General features: G+C 44.1%; 1 protein-coding gene and 1 long non-coding RNA gene across 5 annotated transcripts in view; one reads left to right on the forward strand and one right to left on the reverse strand.

Annotated features, from left to right (window-relative positions):
* The window catches only part of LOC147020675 (plasma membrane calcium-transporting ATPase 2-like), a 191,334-nt gene that overhangs the window by 145,657 nt on the left and 20,288 nt on the right, over nucleotides 1-25,389 (forward strand). For all 3 annotated transcript variants that reach the window (XM_085896204.1, XM_085896202.1, XM_085896203.1), the window contains exons 13-15: nucleotides 1,446-1,533; nucleotides 12,982-13,088; nucleotides 16,687-16,878. In XM_085896204.1, the coding sequence (XP_085752330.1) occupies nucleotides 1,446-1,533; nucleotides 12,982-13,088; nucleotides 16,687-16,878 (387 nt within the window). The remainder of the gene's footprint in view (nucleotides 1-1,445; nucleotides 1,534-12,981; nucleotides 13,089-16,686; nucleotides 16,879-25,389) is intronic.
* The window catches only part of LOC147020676 (uncharacterized), a 65,003-nt gene continuing 56,344 nt past the window's right edge, over nucleotides 16,731-25,389 (reverse strand). Inside the window, exons 3-4 of one of the 2 annotated variants that reach the window (XR_015061922.1) lie at nucleotides 18,146-18,231; nucleotides 16,738-16,865 (exon numbers count right to left, since the gene is read on the reverse strand). This is a non-coding gene — a long non-coding RNA (uncharacterized LOC147020676). Of the gene's footprint in view, nucleotides 16,866-18,145; nucleotides 18,232-25,389 lie in introns of both variants that reach the window. The other variant, XR_015061923.1, reaches the window with a different exon arrangement.

Genomic DNA, 25,389 nt, shown 5'->3' on the forward strand with positions numbered 1-25,389 from the left:
CTGTGTCGGAGTGGTGACCCGTCCAGGATTGTGCCCAATAGCCAAGGAAACTGATTAGGCAGCACCAACACTCTACACAGGGTATGGTGCCATTGGATGGATTACCTCTGCCACCGAAAGTGAACAGGATGGGTTTGAGGGTAGTGGAGTAGCAGCTGAAACCCGAATCCTATCCCGGTTCCTCCTGATGACTCCATGTTTGCTCTTTACTCCTTCGAGTTCCTTCTTGATCTTCCATTTCATTATGTTTGTACCATATCCTGATGCTGTGCGGACTGTGCTTCCCCACTGACGGATCTCTGGTAGCTTGTACATGTTGCTGCGTTTGAGCCTGGAAAGTAACTGCCGAAATTTATCTGTCCAGGTTCTTCCCGACATCTTTGTTCTTCGTTCCTTTCACATTTCTTTTGAAATTTTTTTTTCACAATTCTCTTTATTCATTGTAATTCTTGCTTTTTTCTTCTCTTTCACATTTCACCTCTTACTCTTTGTTTCTCTCTTTCGTTATCTATCTCTCAGGAGAAGTGAATTCCTGCAGAAATTTTTCTGTAAGGGTCACTTGGCTGCACCTGGATGGCTTTGAGGGTTGTGGAGTAGCATCTGAAACCCGAATCCTATCGATGTTCTCCCTGACTCCATCTTTGCTCTTTACTTCTTCGAGTTCTTTCTTGATCTTCCGTTTCATCATGCTTCACCCCTGTCTGGTTGCTTCTTTTTCTGTCTGTCTGTCTCTGTCTGTGAGCAGGGTATCTCAAAACGTTTCAGATGGATTTGGATGAAATTTGGTGGACATGTTGGGTGTGTAACGAGGACGAATTGATTCGATTTTGGTGAAGATCCGGAGGATCCGACAATTTTTTAAAGTAATTCTTCACCATTGAGAGATGAGGCCAAAGACGATACATAGCATGATAATTGAAAACGCTGTAGATGGATTATGACAAAACTTGGTGGAAGAGTTGGGTACGTGAGAAGAACAAGCCGATTAGATATTGGTTCAAGTCCGGATTCAGATCCGGCCTTTCAGTTTCACGTAAAATGTTCAGCCTGGCGGAGGTATGTGCTCTACCAAGTGCCGTTTTAGTTTTTTTTCCTGTTTTCTCTGCGTATGAATTGCAATAAGTTGTTGCAACATGTCGTGTCCTTCATCTTAAGCCAGCTGTCATGTGTGCTTGGATTTGCTAATATTTGTGAAAGTTATTGTATAGGTTTCACAGTGGTAATTATTTCAGTGAACTGTACTTGATCAAAAATGCTAATTCTCAACCGCAGGATAAAACTCTGTGTGTGACCTTTCTTGAATGATCAGGACATCAGCCCCAAAGGCATATTAAATCCCCCATCAATACACCTCCACTATATCATAAACAATGAATAAGTGAATGTTCAGTTCTTAATTTATGGACTTTTATTCCTTTCACATTCATTCTTTTCAATGATCATAGATCGAGCAAGAGAGACTTGACAAGGTGTGGCCCAAGCTACGTGTCCTTGCACGTTCATCTCCGACTGATAAGCACACTCTGGTCAAAGGTTTGCTCTTTGCTCACACTACATGGTGCAGGTTGTACACATTTTGACCTGTTTGCACACTCACCTTGAATGCAATAATGGTTGTTGTTGTTGTTGTTAGTTGTTGCTATCGTTGCTCGACAGGATAGTGCAGGTTGTGTCTTTGAGCTGTCTAGTCTGGGTTCGATTTCCGACCAAACTATAACCTGTTGGAGTGGTGTTTTGCAGGTAGGATGTTGTATCACAGAGTGAAGTCCTTCATATGGACGTTAAGTTGGATGTTCCATCTGCTATCAAAAATTACACAGTGTCTTTCTTGGAGAATAGCTGAGTTTTCACTGATAACCTAAACAAATTACAAATTCTAGCCTAAATCAACTTGCTGTCTTACGCCAGGCAGGTAAATTGGTTTGTGAAAGATATGGCCCAATAACTTTCCCCAGCCGACCCTACAATATGGTACGAATACTTTGGACCGTTAAAAAAAAGTATTATGAAGACTCTCTCGATAACATTGGGGAAGGTTTATACCTGTTGTGGGGTTTGTTTCTATAGTTAGTGCCCCCAGTTTTTAATGATGCCTCAGCGTTTCTAAGACCCCTCGGAAGTACCAAACCACCATTTAGGGGGGGGATTCTTCCTTTATTTTTTCCTGCCAATATCTGAGCTGTATCTCAGAGCCGGTTGTGGCTTTTGGAAATATATTTTGCATCAATAATGGGAATAAAAAGTTTTTGTGGGGTTGGCATAATTTTTTGACCTTAACCTAATTTTAAGCTCATGATCTAATTATAGACATTTTAACATTTTTCACCATAACTCGATGAAGTGGTTCATCAGATCGAAACAAAATTGCCCTCTCTAGATAGCCCAGCAGAAGCTGCATTTATGTTTAATTTATATCATACCCCTCTGGGTTAAAGGTCAAGGTCAAATTGCACTTTGAAAAAAACGTGATTTTTTGTCATTGCTCAATTTTGCGAATGCGGAATCTTAAAAACTGCTTAGCCTTCCTTCCAATTTTTGCATCAAAGTAGTGTACCTGCACTGAAGTTGTGCACTTGTTATTTTGTTTTGTGTCCTTGATCTACTTTTTTCGGATTGTGACCGAATTAACAAAAAACACCTTTTTGATTATAACTTGAATAATTTTCCTCTGATTTTGATGACGTTGAGTTTTTGGGATAGATTGTGATGGAGACATATTTTCTTAATTTACACTCCATCCCTAAATGTTGAAAGTCAAGGTAAAATGGCAGTTCAAAAACAAATGCTATCATTGAATCATGGGTGCTTGGTGATCGCTTTGTTTTTTCAGGTATCTTGTTATGATGATGATTATTTTTATTCTTATTATTTTGACTCAATGCATATTGGACATAAAATAATCTAAAAAGATGAATGCAACAAAGAAAAATATAAATATAAATATAAATAAAAATACATGCAACAAAGATAAATATAATACTTCTGGTGTGGAGATCAAAAGGGCATTGGTGGTGTTGTTGTTCCCATCATAGAAAGATTTATCGAAAAGGCGATTCAGTAGTTCAGTAATGACACTGAAAATTATGATGGGAGAAGACATTTTGAATATTTTAAGCATGTACTAACCCCAAGCAAGTCTAGGTGAAGAAGAGTGAATATAATTTATTGATGAAATAGAAGATTTGCTTTAATTAATAAGCTTCAAAGAATAAATTATTATCGATGGCGATTGGAATGGACATGTCGGTGAGAAAGCAAAAGGGTGTAGCGGTTTCCATGGCAGATTCTGATATTGTGAAAGGAATGAGGCAGGAGAAGCGATATTATAACTGGTGGAAGCGACAGATACATCTTCATTACATATTTCAATGAAAGGAAAAAAAAAAAAAACTCGTGACCTTTACAAGCTTAATTGCAAACAGCCCGATTGATTGCCTATTAGTGTGAAGGAGTTTTAAAATTGGGGTAAGCAATGTCAAAGTAATAGCTGATGAAGAACGTTTGACTCGGTTTCGATTGCGAGTTGGACATTTTTATATTTTAAATGAAAAGAAAAGCAAAAGCCTCAAGCGAACTCTGCGCATAAAAGGTTGGAAGCTTAAACATGTGGAAAGAAGAAAATTTGAACAATGAGATGAAGTTTGAAATATCTGAAGATGTTTAATGGGATTTGCACTCGAATGAGAAATACTTCGATGAAGATAATCAGCAATAAATGTGTAACTGGAACGGCACTCGGTAGAGCGCATACCTCCGCCAGGCTGAACAGATTACATTTTGTATCCCACTGACAGGCCGGATCTGGATCCAGACTTGAACCAAAATCGAATCGACTTGTTCTTTTCACCAAACCACCTCATCTATTTGTTTTGTCACAACTCGTCCACAACTTTTTGAGATGTCGTGCTATATATCGTTTTGGGCCCCACCTCTCAATAGTAAAGAATCGGTTTTAAAATTCTAGCCTCCGGATCTTCACCAAAATCTTATCAATTTGTCCTTGTCACACACCCAAACTGTCGACCAAATTTCGTCTGAATCCGTTCACAAATTTTTGAGACATCCTGTAAACATATCCTCCGGCCACCTTAGGTGGCGGAGGTAAATATCCAGGGAGATGATAAAGGATAAGGCCTGGTCACACCTTGACGTTTTAGCCAGCGATGGCAACGTATTAAAATGTATGTAAAACGCTGGCTTACGTTGAACTTTTGATGTTTTTTTTTAAATATTCGGACGTATTCATAGCGACTTGGTCTTATGTATAACGCATTGGTAACGGACACAGAACGTTTCGTTGTGTTATAGATAACTTATACCAACGAATGCTGAACCTGTTGTCGGCCTACACAACCGATGCCCAACGATAGTCTAACTTAGGCATAGCGCGTTGCACACATCGCCGACGATGTCGTGACGTAGCCTATTAAAAGGCTGACGCACAACGATTCGAATCATAACTGCCGTAGAAATGGAAGTGTCAACATCGCGGTCACACCTTGGCGATCTTGCCAGCATATGCCGACCTAAGAAAAATGTGTCTAAAACGTTGGGGCACGTCAAATACGGTATGAGTAAGTTTGGTATACGTGAGTACAATGCTAAAGTACGCTATCATACGTCGTAGTAAGTAGAGTACGTCAAGAAATTTTAAACATGTTCAAAATTTTACGACGTACTTGGCGTATGACACACGTTCCGCATGCGATGGGGATAAGTTTTACACACGATATGTGGACGCTTACACACGTCCACAAAGGCTACTTATAAGCTACTCATAAGTCGAAACACGTCGCGGTAATGTCTTTTTTACGCGAAACTTATTTCTAACTTATGTTTGACGTGCTTTGAACCAATTCTTTACGTAGTCCCAACACACATCGACGTATGTAGACGTATTCCAATGACGTCTTCCGGTCGACAAAAAAAAAAATTAACGTGTTTCTAGCTTACAACTGCCATATAAAGACGTGTTCCCAGCGGTTTTGGGAATTGGAATATAAAAATGCTGCTCATAAAAGGGGAACCCAACAGTGTTTTCGAGTCCTTTTTGAGTCGATGTCCATGTCAGCAGTAACAGTATCAGTATCAGTATTAGTATTAGTATTAGTAGTAGTTTGTTCATGTTGGCAGTAGTAGGTGAGTGTGAGGGGGAGGGTGTGGGTTATGATGGATCGTCCTTGCGTCCGCGTGTCCACGGGTAGGAGACATCTTTTCACCATTGTTCGAAGTTCTTCGTGGCTAATTTTTTATGGGGCTCTTTCAACAATGAGCTATGGCTTGTTTTTACGATTTAGGTCTATTCATAACGGGTTGGAGAAATGCACAATGAACTAATAATGTGCATAGAGCGCTTTGATTACTTATAGATACGATATACCAACGAATAATTATCGTGTAGCCGGCGTTCACAAACTATGCCCAACGATAGCCTAACTTATCCATATCGTGCGGCAGTTTATCTTTGCCGGTGACGTAGGGTTTGCTATTCATAGGCTGCCACTCAATGATTTAAATGGCTGCATCTCCACTATTGAAAGTAGACGCTTGCGCTCAACAATTGGATTTTTTTTACACTCAACGACTTTTAAACGGTACCACTCTGCTATTTTCATTGTTTACAATGAACGATTTAAATTGCTGTCACTCGCCTTTGTTTTTTGACGCTGGGGTTTTGAAATTTGAAGCGTTTCTTCTGAACGTGTTAAAACGCTCAAACTCGACTATTTTAAATAGACACTGCCGATGGACAATTGGAATCATAGCCAAGCTAGACATCGAAGTGTGAACATCCTCGTCATGCCGAAGAAAAGTTTGAAGAATGCTGCAAATAAGTGTCCTGGCCGTGGCCGTGGACGCTGACGCAAGGACGATCCATTATACCGACGTCTTTCAGCCTATGAGTAACTTAAAAGTAACGTCTGTCGACGTGTGGCAACGATCGCGTAACGTGCCAACAACACGTTAATCATAGGTTAGAAATAAGTTTCGGGTACGCTAAACATTACCTCGGCGTGTCTCAACTTATGATTAACTTACAAGTAGCATGTGTTGACGTCTGTCAACGATCGCAGACCGTGCATACAACTTGTGGCCAGCGTAGCAGAACGTGTGAGTCATACGCCGGCATAAGTCGTGAAATTTCAAGCATGAAAAAATTTGAGGACAACCAAAAAGTACAACGTTTAAAGCCAGCGTACAACGACGTATGGCAGTGTTTTTCAGCGTGCTCTCAATGTTATCAAAACTTACCCATAACGTATTCAACGTGTGCCAGCGTTTTAGAAAAAAAATTCAAAAATCGGCATAAGTTGGCTAAAACGTCAAGGTGTGACCGGGCCTGTAGAAGAGATGTGGTGGAAGTTAATTGTTCGAAAAAAGAAAAACAGACATCTTTTGAAACAAGATGTTATTGATAAGGAATGAAAAGCTTATTTTGAAAAGATGTTGAATGAAGAAAACGAATGGAAGAATGATCTGGAATGTAACAAAATTGAAGGTCCAAAAGAAGAAATCTGTAAAGAAGAAGTTGAATCAGCTATTTGAGGTTCAAAGAAAGAAAGGGAGTGGAGGCAACTGAATTGTTAATTGAAATAATGGAGGTGGCTGGAGATGGAGGAATCAAATGGATGAGAAAATTGTGTAAAAAAGTGGGAAGAAGGAATGATCCCTGAAGATTGGGCAAATATCACGATCGTGTCTTAGTTCATGATGAAGTGACATCCTTTATTAGCTTACCTGGAATTGAAATTCCAGAGAAAGTATTGTCATCACACTCCGTCCGTTTCTTATTTTGACTTCTCCGGCTAAACCGTTGCGCCAATCCGGCTGAAATTTGGCAGCAACATTGCTCTCCTGACTCTTCTGACATTGAAATGGGGATTGCAAAGCTCGTTCTGGTCATGTGACTTTAAGGAGGTCAAAATGGCCGACTGAGTAAATTTATTCAAAAATCTTCTTCTCCAGACCCACCGATCAGAATGCTATCAAATTTGGGTTACAACATCAGTCCAGGGCCCCGATAAGCTACAGGTCCAGTGGTCATATTTTTTATTGGTTCATGACGAAGGGACATTCTTTATTATGTTCATCTTACACAGGAGTTAAGATATTTGAACAGGCATTGAAACTTTTTCAAAATATGATTGAAAGAAGACGAAGAAAAGTTGCAAATATAGACAACAACCAGTTTGGTTTTAGGCTGGAAAGATCAACAACAGAAGCAATTTTTTATTGTGAAGCAATTCCAAGAGAAGTATTTGATAAAGAAAAGGAAATTATATGTTTATGTTAACATGGGGAACGCATTTATGACCGAGAACCAATAGTAGTTGTTGAATGGGCTCTCAGAAGTCAATTTGGGCATGAAGAAAAGGTAAATGTAGTCGTGGGAATGTATAAAAAATAGAAATAGGACCACACGTCCCGAAGCTCACTTGGATCAGGAGCAACAGTCACTCAAACCGCCCCCCCCCTCCTTCCCCACAGAGCTTCCCTCGACACTAATTTTTTTTTTTTTTAAATGTCGTGAACACACTTTGGTACATCACAGGTGATGAAGATTTTGGTCGTTTCATCAAAATCGTGGGTGAAGTTTTGGAGAAGAGTGCAAATGCCTACTTTGGGGGGGGGAGGTCAATAACTACCCTCCCCGTAGACACCTTTAATGAGCACAGATTTTGATGCGGTCGATACACTTTGGCACATCACGGGTGATGAAGGTTATGGTCAAGTTTCATCGAAATCTTGTTTGTAGTTTCAGAGAAGAGAGAATACCTATTTTGGGGGTGAACCCCCCCCTCCCCCACCACAGACCGCCTTGATGAGCACATATTTTGATGCAGTCGAGACACTTTGGTACATCATGGGTAATGAAGGTTGTGGTCAAGTTTCATCGAAATCGGCTGTTTTTTTAAGGGGCAAGTAGCGCAACCAGAATTTTTATAAGGGACGAGGGGCACAACCACAATTTTTACAAGGGAATAATACAGAAACAAACAGAAGTGAAAAAAGAGGGGGCAGAAGATAAATGATAAATAAATGAATGAAAACTAAAGAAAGGGGAAAGAAGGAGCGAATAAAGGAAAGGTCAGAGAAGAACTGGAACGAGGAGAGAAAAGTTGGAAAAGGACAAGAAAGAAGAGGAAAAGGGAAGAGGAGAGAGAAGAAAAGGAGGACAGGAGAGTAAAGATTAGAAAGAAGACTTCCTGTTTGGGGAGAAAATGTAATAATATATGGAATAATCTTCTTCTTCACAAAGTTTTCCAAAACTGTTAGTCAGCTAAGCGCTTGATCCACCAACCCTCCTCCCTTACCCACAGCACCACCTTTCTCCATGCCTTCAATAAAACTTTTACCACCCATCCCATGATCTTTATCTCCGTTTGTCAAATTTGGGAATTTGGAATCAGAATCCCACCAACTTAATGTCCTCTCTTTCTGCTTACCCTCTCACCACACCCGTTCAGTGCTTCCCCTCAGTCTCCTTCTCAATTTCTCATCCTTCCTCGTCAAAGCCTCCCCCCTGTCCTGCACCTTCCTAACGCCTACTCCCCTCTCCCCCTCCCCAATATCTCAAACTCCTGGGTCTCACTCTCAGCTATGATCTTTCTTGGGCAAACTACATTTCAAAGTTAGCTTCCGAGGCCAGTCACCGACTGGGACTGGGCATCCTCAATCGTACAAAGTCCTTCCTTGGCACACCTGAACTATCCACCTAAAAGGCCTCATCCACTGTTTGATGGAATACTGCTCTCCCCTCTGGGCTGGCACTTCCTGACTCACACCTTGCTCAGCTTGACGCCTTGGAAACGAAGTCCTTCACGATATTTGGAATCTCCCACACTGAAGCTGAGTCAATGGGTCAATCACATTGTCATCGCAGACATGTCGGTGGTCTCTCTGTATTCGACCATTTCCTTTCTGGTCTTGCACCCTCTGCTCTTTTCGTGCTTTGTCCCCCTTCTCCCCCCCCCCCCCAGGTTTCTGCAAGGTCCATACAGTCCACCATCAACCCCCTTCTGGTGAAACTACCTAAATCCAGGATCATTACTCACCTCCACTCATTCATTCCTCTTTTTTTTTTCCTACCTGTGGAACGAACTTTCATATTCTGTTTAATCTCATTCTGTTAGAAGAGACAGGAGATCAAAGTGAATGAAAAGCGCCCATTAATCCCATTGGGAGCCAATGTGCCAATCTTATAGATAATGCTTTCTTGTTTATTTGTGCCTTTGACTGTCCATGGTGCTGAAATGGAAAAAATGTAACAGACCACCAAGTGCTTTAATGAGTATCTTATAATATGAATCTTTTTTTTTGAAAATATGAAAAAAAAATTGTAATATGAAAAGTATCTTGTAAGAGATCCTTCTTTTTAGTTCATACATTTAGCAAAAGTTCAAGGAAACAATCACATAATCGTCTGATTACTAGTCTGCAAACCGTAAGGTAGACAGATAGCTAAGGGTAAAAGCTTTTGGGAAGCCAGTGGCTTATTTGGTACGCACTTATCTCCAGCTGCCTGTTTTTGGCTCTCCTTGCCCACATAATCCATTTTGACTAAAACAGCTGTTTCAATGCCAGCAGAAGGTGTTGAATGCTGCGGTTAGAGAGGGGGTAAGGAGGATAATCCAGCTGTTATCTCTGCAATCATATGAACACAAAAGATCCTCTTCCCAGTACCATGATTGAAATAAATAGTTGTCCAGTAAAATGCAATTAAGAAATAAAAATGATGGACGTGGATATATCTATCTATAATTCCTGTAGTGTGTGTGTGTGTGTGTGTGTGTGTGTGTGTGTGTGTGTGTGTGTGTGTGTGTGTGTGTGTGTGTGTGTGTGTGTGTGTGTGTGTGTGTGTGTGTGTGTGTGTGTGTGTGACCGCTGTTTCTTAACAACCTCTGGTCTGATCTAATTGAAACTTGCCAGGTATATTGCTGAGGACCTGAGGATGTGCCTTCTCAAGGTTTGATATTAATCGGACAAGTGCTTCGCAAGTTATGGCCATTTATTTACCAACCAATGGCAAGACATGTTGTTGCGTGGACGTGGCCGATGGTGAAGGGAAGCTCAGCCACGTTCCCCATTACGGGTTACAACGTACGGGCTTCCGGACAGTGATGACTTCGTGTATTCTAATAATTTCTCGATTTCTTATGCGCATTTATAGATAAACACAATGCCCCAAGTTATGATCGTTTTCCTATTAGACGGTGTATAAATTTGGGGAACATCAGAGTTAGCTGGTATGCTCCGAAGCAGGAAGTAAATTATTTTTTGCACGTTTTTTTCTCCTCTTTCCTCTTCTCTTTGTGTTTTTCCTTGCGATGACATTGGGAAAAGGCAAAATACATTGGTGCTAATTGAATAATTGGCCATTAAGAATAAATTGCGAATAATCGTAACTGCAATATGCGAACTTCCGGACAGTGAGGACTTCACTTCCGGAGAGTGACGATTACTGTATTCTTTCTCGATTCTTTCTTTCTCGATTTCTTTCTCGATTTTCTTAAACCCAATACCCCAATCCAGTCAGTGACGATTACTGTATTCTTTCTCGATTTCTGTACTTTCTCGATTTTATTAAACACAATGCCCCAATCCAATTGTCGTTTACGACAGCGAAGGAACGAAGCTGCGCGTCGTGCATGCGCAATGGAATCTGACGAAGCACGAGCTGCTCGCTTGACACGCAACGCAACGCGCATGACAAGGCGTCGTGCAGCTCAAACGGATGAAGAACGAACTGCTCGCTTGGCAGACAACACTGAACGCGAGGCAAGGCGCCGTGCAGAGGAAACGGATGAAGAACGAGCTGCTCGCTTGACACGCGACGCTACGCGCGTGACAAGGTGTCGTGCAGCTGAAATGGATGAAGAACGAACTGCTCGCTTGGCAGACAACACTGAACGCGAGGCAAGGCGTTGTGCAGAATAAACAGATGAAGAACGAGCTGCTCGCTTGGCAGACAACACTGGACGTGAGGAAAGGCGTCGTGCAGAAGAAATCCCTCACCAGCGAGAAGACCGGCAAGTAAGGGATGCCCTGAGCCATCAGGACATACACCGTGCGAGACTAGAGCAGGCTCACCGTGAGAATCGCAACCTTGCTCGATACGATGATACAGATTTCTTCCAAGAGCAACTTCATGTTGAGTACAGGCACGCGTTAAGCTTGACCTCATTATTTCAATGCACTAAATGCTCACATTGTGATGCTTTTGTGTGGACCGAGGAGAGAAGAGGATTTTGCTGCAACCACGGCAAGGTCGACTTTAAGCATGATCCTACGAATCCAAAACCCGGTTCAATTCCATCACAACCTCCAGATGCTATTAAAAACCTTTTCCTTAACCAGGACTTTGTGAAGCACGCGAAACAGTATAACAACGCGCTGGCAATGGCAAGTATTGGTGTCCGAGAGATAGGTATGCCTGGCTTCAATCCTGGAGTGCGCATACAAGGTAAGGTTTACCATTACATTGGTGCTCCTCTTGCCGATCTGGGTTGTACCCCACGCTTTGCTCAGATCTACTTTCACGATCCAGCCCATGAGCTGGAGTTTCGTCGTGCCAACACCTCGAACAGTAGCCTGAATGAGCATTTTTTGCTAAGAGCACAACAGGCCATTCATGAGTGCAACCCATACGTCCAGCAATTCAAATCAGCCATTGAGTTTGTGGTTCATAATGATAGCGCAAATGAACTGAAAATTGTGTTAACAGGTCGCACGCGGCGCCGAGACCTTCATCATGGTACCGTCAACCTTCCCTCACCAGACAGCGATGTGGCTGTCATTGCTCCAGGGGCAATGACAACAGAGCAATTTGGAAGGCTGGCAGTCGGTGTTCACCTCAGAGGAGGAGGTTTACAGACAATAGACACCATGCATCCAGCGTATGACCCTCTATCATACATACCTCTGCTACCCTGCGGCTCCCAGGGGTACCACACTGAGTTAGCAGGGATAACGCCAACATCTTTCTACCGTTACCATCTCCAAGTATGTGATCCTACTCATCACTTCAATCTACTACTTCGTGGTGGAAAGTTGACACAGCAGTACGTATGCGACATGATGGCAAAAATTGAGTCGCACCGTCTCAATTGGATTCGCTGCAACCAGAAGTCAATTAAGGCAGAAAAGTATAAGATCATCGTTGATGCGTTGAACAGTGACGCTGAGGTGCTACCTGGACGCCTCACCATTCTGCCGCCGTCAATTTATGGGTCACCACGTTGGTATGCCAAAGAGTTTCAGGATGCAATGGCTTTGGTCCGAGTCAAGGGAAAATCTGACTTTTTCCTAACATTCACCTGCAACCCAAAGTGGCCAGAAATTAAACAATCACTTTTTGAGGGTCAGTCAGCCAATGTAAGACCTGATATCATCGCCCGGGTGTTTCATATGAAGGTGGAAGCACTCAAAGCAGACCTCCTCAAGAATGACATCTTGGGGCATGTGGATGCTTATGTGATGGTGAAGGAAACGCAAAAGCGTCACCTTCCCTATATACACATGCTCCTGACTGTGGTACCTCGCGACAAGCCCAGAACACCAGCAGATGTCGATCGCGTGGTCTCTGCTGAGATTCCTGACAAACGCACAAATCCGGAACTACACCGTATCGTGACATCACACATGATTCACGGCCCATGTGGGGAATGGAACATCTCGAGCCCTTGCATGGCAGACCAGAAGTGCACAAAGGACTATCCCAAAGCCCTACGAGAAACGACAAGCTTCTCTGATGACTCCTATCCCCTGTACAGAAGACGGTTCTGGCATGCGGTTTGAAAGTTTTTTGTTTTGTTTTGTTTGCACCTACGGGCACACACCTACGGGCACGCACATACGGGCATGCACTAGTTGAATTAAATACGTATAGAATGAAAAATGGATACAACACATGCAAAATGGGTTGAATGGTCACTTCCTTTGTCAATTATTCTATATGTTTGTGTCCCTGATGGATGGCAGGAATAATTGACAGCAAACAGGGGGATCAGCGGCAGGTGGTGGCTGTCACAGGGGATGGTACCAATGATGCTCCAGCTCTAAAGAAGGCAGATGTGGGATTTGCCATGGTGTGTGAGGAATGGAAGCAAATTTGAAACTCGCATGATATTCTACTTCGGTCCAAAGTGTGTTCGTTTTTTATAATGTATGTGCACTTTCTCCTTGTGTCATGAACACTGGGGAGAATGGAAGTGCATGGATCTTTGCCATCAGCTTGTGGAGTCAAATACTGAATCCAAATTAGATGTGATTGACTTCTCTGTGTCTTTTACTTTATCTATATTTATTAAAGTATTGTTTTAGCAATCCGAGTAAATGAACGCATAAGGATAATTGTGTGTGTGTGTGTGTGTGTGTGTGTGTGTGTGTGTGTGTGTGTGTGTGTGTGTGTGTGTGTGTGTGTGTGTGTGTGCGTACATGCACACACGTGCGTGCGTGCTGTTAGTCTGATGATTTCGGGCTTATGGTGAGTGTTGCCGCGGATTATGTCTCGCACGGTAAAACTGCATAATACACAAAGAACAACCGTCCTGCCACCCATAACAGTTGGGAGGTGCGTCTCATGTTTAAATGACTAATGTGGTCATCATTGCTTATTTATTTATCGGTATGCCATCCTGATGAGGGCAAATAAGCCCGAAATCCAGATAGGCGGCTCCACTTGATGTTTAACTGATGTTGACCATCTAATCTTTGTCTGTTTGACAGTTGCCAGGCTGAGGCCTCTGGGTTGGAGGTGACACTTTGGTGTAGGACTATGTCCAATGGAGATAGGGGGAGTGCTCGTCACACTCCACATGTTTCGATTTACCTGCCGATTACATCATGTGCCTTCTGGTTGAAATGTTTTGCATTAGCGGGAACAATCGTCTGTGTGGCAGCTGGACGGTTGTTCTTTGCGGATTATGTGGTTTTATCGTGAGACATAATCCATGGTGATGCTCACCATAACAAACAGGAGATGCGTCTGATGTTTAAACGACAAATGTGGTCATAATTGGTTAGATATTTCTTGGTATGCCATCCTGAATATATATATATATATATATATATATATATATATATATATATATATATATATATATATATATATATATATATATATATATATATATATATATACAAATACCACCCATCGCTTCGCGGTCGGGAATACGAATAGAGGGTGGGGGAGAGGGAGAGGGGGCGGGGAGAGAGAAGTGGAAAATAGAGTGAGAGGAGGAGGGAAGAAATAGGAAGGGGTGGGCAGAGAAAGAAGAGGGACAAGGGAGTGAGGTGGCAGTGTGAGAAGACAAAATGCCTCAATTCTCTGTTTGCTTCAAAATCTTGTGTCCCTAACCCCTCCCTCTCTGTACCTACCCTTCCCAATTGTACCCAATTGCTCCTGAATTTGGTGTCTTTTGAACCTGAAAAGGGGGAAAAGTTTCTGGCAACCATCGACTCTGTCTCTGTAACTGTATCAGAGTGCATCAGCTCATGTGTCCTAAAAACCTGCTCTGCTGCTCTTTGCACTTCCTTTCTCTGCCCTTTTCACCCTGTCATTTACCATAGGTGATCTTCCATCTCCTTGGAAATCAGCCAACATCACAGCATTGCATAAAAAAGGTGCAAAAACGGATCCCCTTAACGACAGATCAATTGGCTTACTTCCAATCATCAGCAATGTCATGGAATTCATCATCGCAGTTAACATAAAATCATTCCTTTTCTCCAATATTAATGAGCAAGGAGTCTGTTGGGATGGAGAATGAATCATAATAAATAAATGCACAAGTCCAAGGACACCACACGAATGGCTTGAAAAAGATGGCAGGACTGAGTCAATCGGACAAATGTAGGTTCTGCATTGGTAGAAACAGGAAGCACGAGTGACCTCCTATCGGGATGTCAAAAACTCGTGTGAGAACAACTGTGCACACAAAGGCATAACAGGGTATGTAGAGTAATCCACTGGCATATCTGTAAAAGTTTCAATATCCCAGTTACAGAAAACTAATGGAAACACGAACCAAAAGTAATCACTGAAAATAAGGAAGTACCGCTCACGTGCAACCTCATGATCCTATCGAGTGTGAACATAGAAAACAAAGCATTGCGACTGGATATAGTAATGAGGTTCAAAAATAAAAGAAGGCATTGCTAAGTGAGGTGTGAGTACCCAGCGATTTTGGCCTAAACAACATGGAAATCAAAAAAATGCCCAAATACCAAGACCTCACAAATGAAGTGAAAAGATCCTGGAAGCTGAAAAGCACCAAAATTGTGCCAGTGATCATTGGAGCAATGGGAATGATAAAAAAAAGAACCTCACAAAGATCTTAAAATCCATCCCTGGGAATGCTACTGCAAACAAACTGCAGTTGGAGACAGTCCGGGACTCGGTGATGATCCTGAAAAGAGCCCTCAGAACAAAACTTTGAGAGCAAGAAAACTTCACGGCTTGGTCCATGAATCGTGATCCCTCACTGAAACGGAGGTGGACACTTTGAGACCTGGGAGGGCTCCGTTGCACCTTCTGAAACCCGCATATGGAGATAACCAACGACACATACAAAAACACACACACACACCCACACACATTGGGGCACCTCATGAAGATCAGGTTATTTGTACTTCAGTAAAGCATCAAGAAGATGGATTGTTGTTAGCTAAGATTCAGTCATAGATAACAAAAAGCTATAAATACACAACACAGAAGAAAGGATGGAAATGAACCAACAGCAGGGTAGATGTAGAGGGACAAAATAGAGTGAGAGTTGGAGAAGAAAGGACATGGAGACGATTGAGAGCAAGGGCAGGGGAGAACATGGAAATGAAGAAGATGGATGCAGGCACAAACAAAAGTGGAAGTGAAAAGTTGGGAAGAAGCGGAAATGGAATAAAAAAAAGAGGACGGTGAGGAAGTAGGGAGGAACCTGATAACCTGGAAAGAGGTGTGCTTGGAGAGGGTTAATAAGGGGAGACAACTTGGTTAGATGTGAGTTGTATCAGTAGTTTATGATAATGCACGCATACGTGGGTGCACCTGAGCATGGTTAAGCAGAGTCATGTGACCCGCCCATGTTCCGATGCTGTGCCCGTGTCCGAATTAAATCTGTTGTTCCCACTTCAGAGCCTTCGTCCCTGTCTATTGAGTACATTACAATATGGATGCCCTTATATTGTGGTGAACAACTGCTTTGAAGTCCTGGAGGGAAGAATGAGATTGAACACACTGAAGAAGTTGGTTCCACGAGCGAGAGAAAAGAACTGCTAACCACAGTATACGTTGCCATTATAAGCCTGTGTGGGAATACCAGGAGTATTTGTACTGCCACTGTATTTGCATTGCTTTCCACAGGTTATGTCAGGTTGTTTGAACCGGTTTGGTCACACAAGGCTGAAAGTGAAAACCGTTTTGGTGTTGAATATGTATTATATTGCCAATTTTGAATGAAGAAGTATGTTTCATCAATTATACAAGGCAATGAAAAAACAGTGGGAAAAAAAAACCAATTTAACTCATCTCACCTGTTTTACCTGCACAATCCACCAATCCAACCTATTAGGTTAAGTTGTGATAATGATAAAGCTTTTGGAATTTTGGTGGATGTACTGGCGAACAATATTGTACTTCTTTCAAAATATATCACATGTTTGAAGTTAACATCCTGTGTTTCATTTCAGGGCATTGCAGGTACTGATGTGGCAAAGGAGGCATCAGATATCATTCTCACTGATGATAACTTTAACAGCATCGTGAAGGCCGTGATGTGGGGACGCAACGTGTATGACTCCATCTCAAAGTTCCTGCAGTTCCAGCTCACAGTCAATGTGGTTGCTGTCATTGTAGCCTTCACAGGAGCCTGCATCACACAGGTAAAGTCATGGCAAGAGTTATTTCACAATGGGATTCCATTGTTAACTAGAACGGCACTTGGTAGAGCGCATACCTCTGCCACACAATGCCTGATCAATGAGAACCTATCTGGCCCAATACATTTTTGAGATATCGTGCTATATATCGTTTTTGGCTCTATCTCTCAATGGTGAATAATTGCTCAAAAAATTCTACTAATCAGATCCGGATCCATATATTTACCAAAATCTAACCAGTTCATTCTTGTTACACATCCAACCTGTCCACAAAATTTCATCCAGATCCGTCCACAACTTTTTTGAGATATCTTCCACACAAACAAACAAATGAAATTGCTCATTGAGCAAGGAATTGCCGGAATAACTTTGTCATATCTCCATGATCTCTGAAAAAACAAAAACCTGGAAATCAATTTGGTTCTTATAAGCCGATAGTGCTACTGTTTAATGAGTTATAGCACTTAGTTTGGTCATGATCATAACTTGGAAGTCAATCGGACTTGAAATGGCGTTTTTATCGCAATTTGAAATTTTTGACCCGACCCCCTTGACATTCGACCCCCGACCGCTAAGAAGGGTGTTGGTGTGACACCCCCAATGAGACATATGGTTGGATGCAGAATTGGAAGATGCACATTTTGGATTTGGTTTGAAGTCGATACGATCATTTTAGCGGACGTTATTGCGAAAATAAGAATTTCGATTTTCCGGTGACCTTGACCTTGACCTTTGACCTAGATTCACCAAAAACGACAAGTGTCTAAGTTGGACCATGGCCGACGTCTGTACCCAGTTTGGTCAAGATCGCTGAAACGGTGTGGCCGCTACAGGGTAAACAAACACACAAACAAACAGACAGACCGACACACAGAATGACACACACAACCGACCAACATAATTGCCAAAATCCGAAGGATTCCGGCAATTAACAAACAGACAAACAGAAAGAGGTGAAAACAACCTCCTTCACCTTCGGTGGTGGAGGTAATAAGCTGGATGTCCAAAAAGATTTTTGTGAATATGCACCATCTTGCCAAAGAGTTTGGACTGCACATGAATGTTCGCCCAAACTTTGGTATGCAAAATTATTTCACACGAAGACGGTCAACGCCACCATAAAAACTTTCAATCCTTAATCAAATTGATGTAAAAAAAACATTCAATATGGACACTTTCAATGAGCGGAATGAATCCTGTGACGTTTGACATGCACATCACGTGGTACAGAGAAGTCCTGGTGTAAATTCATCACGTAAATGCTACACACCTGTTCTTCAAACTTGTAGGTGTACTTTTGATTTTGCTTTGTGATTGGACACCCAACTTTGTATTCCTACTTCTTCTTCTTCTCTTCTGCTTCCAAAACAAAACAGAACAAACGCTACACACCAACATACTTGGCAAAAAAAATTTTCTCCAAGTAATAATCGAGCCATCCTGCTCCGCACCATCTTTCTAGGTCGGCGTCCATTTAATGCGTGCCTGAGCGCTGACCTTTTCACAAATATTCTGATGAAAAAAACAACAAAACTCATCATTTTCAACTGTACACTGTGCAGACATGTGATGAGTGTTTTCTTGGTGAGTTTCTTTTCATGAGTCTTTTGTGGTGTATGCCTGGTGTTGGCTTGATGGTTAGGGTGATGGGCTTTGGGTTCCTGTGTTCCTGAGTTCAAATCCCGCTCAGCTGTTGAATTAATACCAGGTGGGGTTAACTCGGCCTGTCATCCTTCCATGGTCGGCAAAATGAGTGCTAGCTTGCTGGTATACTGTCTCGGAGTGGCGACCCGTCTAGGATTGTGTCCAATCGCCAAGGAGACTGCTAAAGCAGCACCAATGCTCTGCACAGAGTATGGTCCCAATCTCCTCTCCTCCTTTTGTTGTGTAGTATTATTATTTCATATGCAGCTTGTGGTTGCTGGTGCTGCCGGTTGCATCATTGCTGGGAGTGCGGCTGTGCCGCTTATGCAAGTGCCTCTTGTTTCAGGTAAGCTAGTACTGTCGGACCCCGACATTTGTGGATTCACTATTCGTGGACCCCGCGTATTTGCGGTTGATAAAATGTGACCTGCTTCTTCATTCACGGCCCTGTGCCTCATGTATTCGCTGGCGCAAAAAACACATCTTCCACAAGCCATGTATAGAACAGCTGTACATATGCAAAAACATATCTTCCACGAGCCATGAACATGACCTGGTTATACATTTGCGACCCTATGCTTCCTGTTTTCACAGGTTTTTTTTGTGTGCGCAAAAAACAAACATATCTTCCATGAGCCGCGCTATAAACGAGCTGCGCGGCATGTCCCACCATTCACACTATAAACCTAGCTGCGTGGCATCTCCCATCATATCAACCAGCTGCTACGTAAAACCTTATCCCCCGTGAGCCACACAATTTAAAGGCTTCACCGCATCTAACACGAGCTGCATAAGACATTATCACCTGCCAACATCCCCCACAAACAATATACAGACTAGTCATCCCTCCTGCAGCTACCCACAATTCCCGCGTGACTACTTATGTGCAGTGTGTCATTGGTTTTGATCATTCTTCTCATCCCGCTGCCTTGATCGGTGTTTTGCCTCTTGCTCCACGCTTTGATCAAATATGGCTCCCAAGCGCATCCCAGTGCCGAAGATGCATCAACTGCCAATAGGCAGAAGAAATTGATGAGCTTGAGCAACAAAGTGGAGCTGTTGGACCAGCTTTCGAGAAGAGAGAGTGTGGCCTCTGTGGGCAGACGGCATGGAATAAACAAATCCACCGTTCGCTACATATGGAATAACGAGAAGGTGATCCAAGAAAGTGTTGCGGAGAGTGCTGGACCAAGCACCAAAGTGGTCACCCAGGTCCGGGATGTCCACATAGAAAGGATGGAGAAGGCTCTCAATGTATGGATGGAGGGCGATGCACAGAAGAACATGCCTTTAAATGGACTTCTTATTCACACAAAGATGATACGTATGTATGGCTGATACGGGTGGCGCACGCATGAGTGACGCAGGCGGTGCTAGCATAATTGATGCAGGTACGAGTGATGCGGGTACGAGCAGCCCCAATCCATTCCGAGCGAGCAGGGGATGGTTTGACTGCTTCAAGAAGAGCTACGGTCTCTGCAACGTCAAACTGTCAGGCGAATGTGCCTCCATGAACTACGAGGAGGCTAACACGTTCCCTACTCAACTTGTGCAGCTCATCGAGGAGAAGGGGTACCTGCCAGAGCAGGTGTTCAACACTGTCAAGACTGACCTGTTTTGGGAAAAAATGCCAACACAAACTTTTATCTCGAAGCGTGAGAGGACAGCATCGGGGTTCAAGGCCACAAACGACTGGGTATTTCTTCTCTTCTGCGAAAATGCAAAAGGGGACTGTATGGCTATGCCCACGATGCTGTATCATTCCCTAAACCCACACGTTCCCAGGGGCAAGAACAAGAACACTCTGCCCGTGTTTTGTTGGGCCAACAGGAAGGCGTGGGTAATGGCAGCAATTTTCATGGACTGATTCCATAACTGTTTCATCCCTCAGGTGGAGAGGTACCTGGGAGGAAAAAAAAAACCTTGTGTTTAAGGTTCTCCTGCTCATCGATAATGCTCCTGGCCACCCTGGGGACCTGAAGGTGGCTCACCTGAACATCGAGGTGATCTTCCTACTGCCCAACACAACCTCCCTGACCCAGCTGCTCGATCAAGGGCTAATCTCCACTTTCAAAGTGTATTATACCCACCGCACCTTTCGCTGAATTTTGGATGCGATGGGCTCTGGACCCAGAGCTCACCATCGGGCAGTATGGGAAAGAGTTCAACGTCACCCACTGCATCGGCACAATCAAAGAGTTGCTGGATGAGGTGAGAGCCAACACCATCAACGCCTGCTGGCACAACCTGTGGCCACAGGCAGTGAAGAACTTTACAAGCTTTCCCGACAACACGGAGGAGAGGCATGAAATTGCCGGGTTGGCACGGCACGTGGGAGGGGAATGCTTTTATGACATTGAGCCTGCGGAGTTGGATGATCATATTGCCTCGCATGCAGAAGAGCTCACAGAGAAGGAGTTGGGCGCCATTACCAAGGTTTCCAAGGATGAGGAGGTGGGCAGTGATGAGAAGGAAGAGGTGTTGAGGTCAATTTTTTCATGTATCATTAACCGCCGGGAACCGATCCCCCCTTTTCCCATTGAAACAATGCCCCAACATTCGCGGATTCAACAGTTGTGGCATTTTCCAGGAACGTATCCCCTGCGAACGGTGGGTCCGACTATTCATTTTGCCGACCTCGGAAGGATGACAGACTGAGTTAACACACCTTGTGCTATTAAACGGAAAATAAGGGCTCAAACTCAAGACCCTAAGATCTTAAGCCTGCCACCTTAATAGTTAAATAATCCCAGCTTCAAAGTCAATGCACCAATCAGCCAACTCGAGGCAATATCCACATCAACATTCATCTCATCACAACTTTAACTAGAACTAGCATAACCCACGCTCTGCGCGACATGTTGGGGTGGGTGTGTTTGAGAAAGGAACTGATGCAGAGTATCAGTAGTAATTTTACTTTAATGCAGTAAGTGGAATACGATTTCACTGTTTCAGAACCATTTTATTTACTTTTTTTTGCACCATGCACCTCATGTGGTCTTTGAGATAATGTAAGCCGAATATCACGTTACTCGAGCGCAGAACAAAGTCGAAGATAGCGCGACACGAAACCACAAACTCGGAAATAATATATAAGATGGCATTTAGTTGAGCACATGCCTCCACCAGGCTGAACAGTTTACGTTTTGTATCCCACTATGAAGCAGGATCTGCTTCCGGACCTGAACCAAAATCAAATCAGCTTGTTCTTGTCACCCTCCCAACTTATGTGCCATTTTTTTGTCAAAAATCCATCTGCAACTTTTGAGAATATTGTGTTATGTATCGTTTTTGGCCTGATTTCTCAATTATAAAGAATCAGTTTAAAATGTACAAAATTCTCATGTCCGGATCCCGATCGGGATCTTCAGCAAAATCTCATCAATTCTTCCTTGGCATACGTCCAATCTGTCCACCAAATTTTTGTCTGAATCCGTCCATAACTTTTTGAGATATCGTGCTATATATAGTTTTGGCCTGATCACTCAATTGTGAAGAGTCACATAAAATTATATCAATTAACCCATCCGTAATTCTGGGATGAAAGAGGGAGGAGGGGGATTAACCCGTCTGTAATTCTGGGAGCCCCTCCAATTTATTGTGGCCTTATCTTGGTGAGGAGTTTTTGCGTATCTACGACCCGGCGAGAATTACCACCTAGTAGCAATCGGCTCCTCCCTAGGGTTACCCTTTAGTGGAATGATCAAAGGCTCGGTGTAAGACAAATGAAAACACAATCTGGCTCTGAGGCAGCAGCAACATCAGTAATTGGAGTATTCTGGCAAATTAACACTTTGCAGTGTAAACAGCATTCTCTCCACCAGTGCCTGGTGAAAGACAGACCTTTGTCTGCTACAGGCACGGGGGGACTACTTGTCTGAGGTCGCTGGGCACTGCGGTGCAACCGAGGCACTCTGCTGGGTCCAGGAGTGTATTGGCCCAGATAATCCACTGACCACTTCTTATTCTTTCATATCATCTTGAAGACGATTATAATTGAAGATGTGGTAATGAGAGCCATTTGATTGCAGCATCAGTGGCATTGTGTTGTTCTGCAAAGGACCCACTGAAGCTCCTCTGCACACAGTCCTGAACTACATGTAGGACTGTCTGATCTTGATGGCCACATGTACACTCTGGGCTATGAGTTTGCTTCCACTTATATCGCACATATGATGAGCGGTTCTTTCATGTAAAGTTCACAGTCAGTTAAGACGATGCCACTGGCGTCTGTCGGTAAAAGTCTGGAGGCTCCTTCATGCGATCTTGGATTACCTGGCCATTTCAAACTGATGCCTTTTCTCATTGCTGCCACCACAACTCCTTATCATTAGTATTGGCTGCCACCACAACCATAAGCTGCCACCACAACCTTATCACTATAGGTTCCATAATTCAGAAAGGCTTCCGTGACTTCAGTCGAAGTCTTGGAGGATTCAGTCGTTCATCATGTATTGGCAGGTCAGCATTGGATTGTATCTGAAGGTATACTTGGGGACATGCGTACCTGACTGCGAATGTCCGTGGGTGCGATGTTAGTCTGTACAGGGAGCCATGGTAGAAGGATTGACTTCAGTATGACAGATACTATTGTCATTGCAGAATTCAGGATAGTGTCAAGGTGATTAGTGTGACTGCTCGCAGCCCAGGCAGGTGCACAGTACTCTGCAGTGTGATACACCAGAACGAGAGAAGCGAAAAGGTTGCATGTGCCAGCTCCCCAACTAGTGCCATCAAGCTTCCGGATGACGTTCACTCTTGTCTTCGTTTTCTCACAAATCCTTTTCAGAAGCTCCCTGCATGTCAGGCTGCGATCCAGAGTGATTCCATGATATTTGGGGTGTGGTTAATTATGGACTGAGTTGCCACAGAAGGAGACATCTAATTTGGCATGAACCAGACGATTGCTCAGATGAAAAGCAGTGACAATAGTTTTCGATGGGTTTGGACAGAGTCTCCATTTGGTGAAATACTCCTCCAAAACCTTGAAGTCATTACTAAGAACTCTGCTCACGTCATCAAGATTGCAGGATCGGTAGGCAAGGGCGAGATCATCAGCATAAGCAAACATTCGTGAAGTAGTCACAGGTAGGTCACTTGTATATATTGTTGCGGTTCTCGGAACCGCATGCATACAACAGATAGGTGTCCCAAGACAGTTATTCCATTATTTATACGTGTAGATATTCCCCTTCCTTTTGTTTAGCGGGACAACAAGGGAGTGCGGTGCGATGATCTAATAGCTACGTTTGCTTAAAGCATTTTCTTCTTCATTTCGTCCCTACTCTTCTTTTCGTCTGATTATTCCTGAGGTAAATCAGCCACGTGCGCCTCCGCTGTGAGGTGGGCCTCATGGAAGCCAACGCGTGCGGTGCCGCTGTGAGGAAACTGCTGCACAGAGCCCTCGTTCCTGGTCGAGCCCTAAACCCAACGTGTGCAGCGAGTCATATAGTGTGCTAAGCAGTGCGGGATTATTGACTCGAGCTTCCGATGATCTGGGGAAGATTGCCGGTTGCATTAAAAAGGTGTGCAAATGAATACCTCTTAGGCTGCACGAAACGCGTACGGAGGCCGATAAAGACGACTCCACGCCATGTTGGGCGGGATACGAGTGTGCGGAGTAGAAGCGGCTCGTTCCTTTTCAACCTCAATGTCTGACACATATTGGTGTTCGCCCCGCGCACACGTTAGCAGAGTCGTGCAAATGCGAGCGCTGGCCACGTGCGTAATGGCCGAACCGCGCGCACTGTATGGAATGTGCTCGAAGGCAGACACGTGTGCCGCTCGCGAAACGTGCATGGATTTATCCATAGCGATATACCTTCGGCCCTCGCTGGCAGCAGCGGATTCCCCACGGATGGTGAACGTCTTCTCGTCTCTACGGCCAGCGAAGCTGCGATCGAGCCAGGGAATGTACAGTGCGGGCTGCGTTGGCGCACGCGTTGATCGGCACTGGTCGGACGCCCGAGTGGGCATGCAGGATCCTCGGCCGGTCGCCAGGGCACGGCCCGGGGGTTTTTGCAGGACGATTCACGTACCAATTTCGGTGTGGGTGATTCGTGTCATGTCGTGGGGTCGGAGCGGAATATGGCCGCTGTCTGAGATGGCCTTGCCGGAAACGAAGTAAGGCGGCTTCTGGCCAAAGTTGGCGGGTCATGTGAGGGGTCGGGGCCAATCGGAGCGCCTGATTCAGGTGATGATATTTTGATTCGGGGTGGCCCCTCCCCCCGCGCTGAAAGTCCTATAAAGGTCGGAGCAGTCCCTCCGCCTTTCTCTCTTGCTCTTTCTCCGCCTCTCTCCCACTCTCGCCTCGCCCTTGTCGACACCGCCACGACCCACCTCCTGCTGTCTGGACTCCGCCTCCTCATCTCCGCCCACATGACGTCAACCCCACCCGCCTACCTGGTCCTGCCTGCCACTCCATCCTCGCACTCTGGACTCCACCCCTTCTCCACTCAAGCTCCTCCTTCACGAACATGGTCTCCACATGCGCAGCTGAAGCCAGAGATGACGCGCCCACTGTCGGGTACCGCACTACAGAGCATGCCCCCCTTCCCCCCCCCCCAAAACGTATTAGTGGCGCGTCGTGCTATCAAGCACAAAGGTACCAAGATCATAGCCTCAACTCCTTTCCCTTCCTGTTGCAAAACTTCATCGGGTTTTGTGTGTGTGTGTGTGTGTGTGTGTGTGTGTGTGTGTGTGTGTGTGTGTGTGTGTGCGTGCGTGCGTGCGTGCGTGCGTGCGTGCGCGTGTGCGTGCGTGCGCGTGTGCGTGCGTGCGCGCACTGGCACCTGTCTGCTTAAGTAAGACTGCAGAAGATCGTTATCATTATTATTGTTATTAATTTCACGTTGAGTCTGCTCTGTGTCC

The sequence above is a fragment of the Eptatretus burgeri genome, chromosome 9 (assembly GCF_056783735.1).
Source record: "Eptatretus burgeri isolate ZD-2024b chromosome 9, Ebu_testis_v1, whole genome shotgun sequence".
NCBI lineage: Eukaryota > Metazoa > Chordata > Myxini > Myxiniformes > Myxinidae > Eptatretus > Eptatretus burgeri.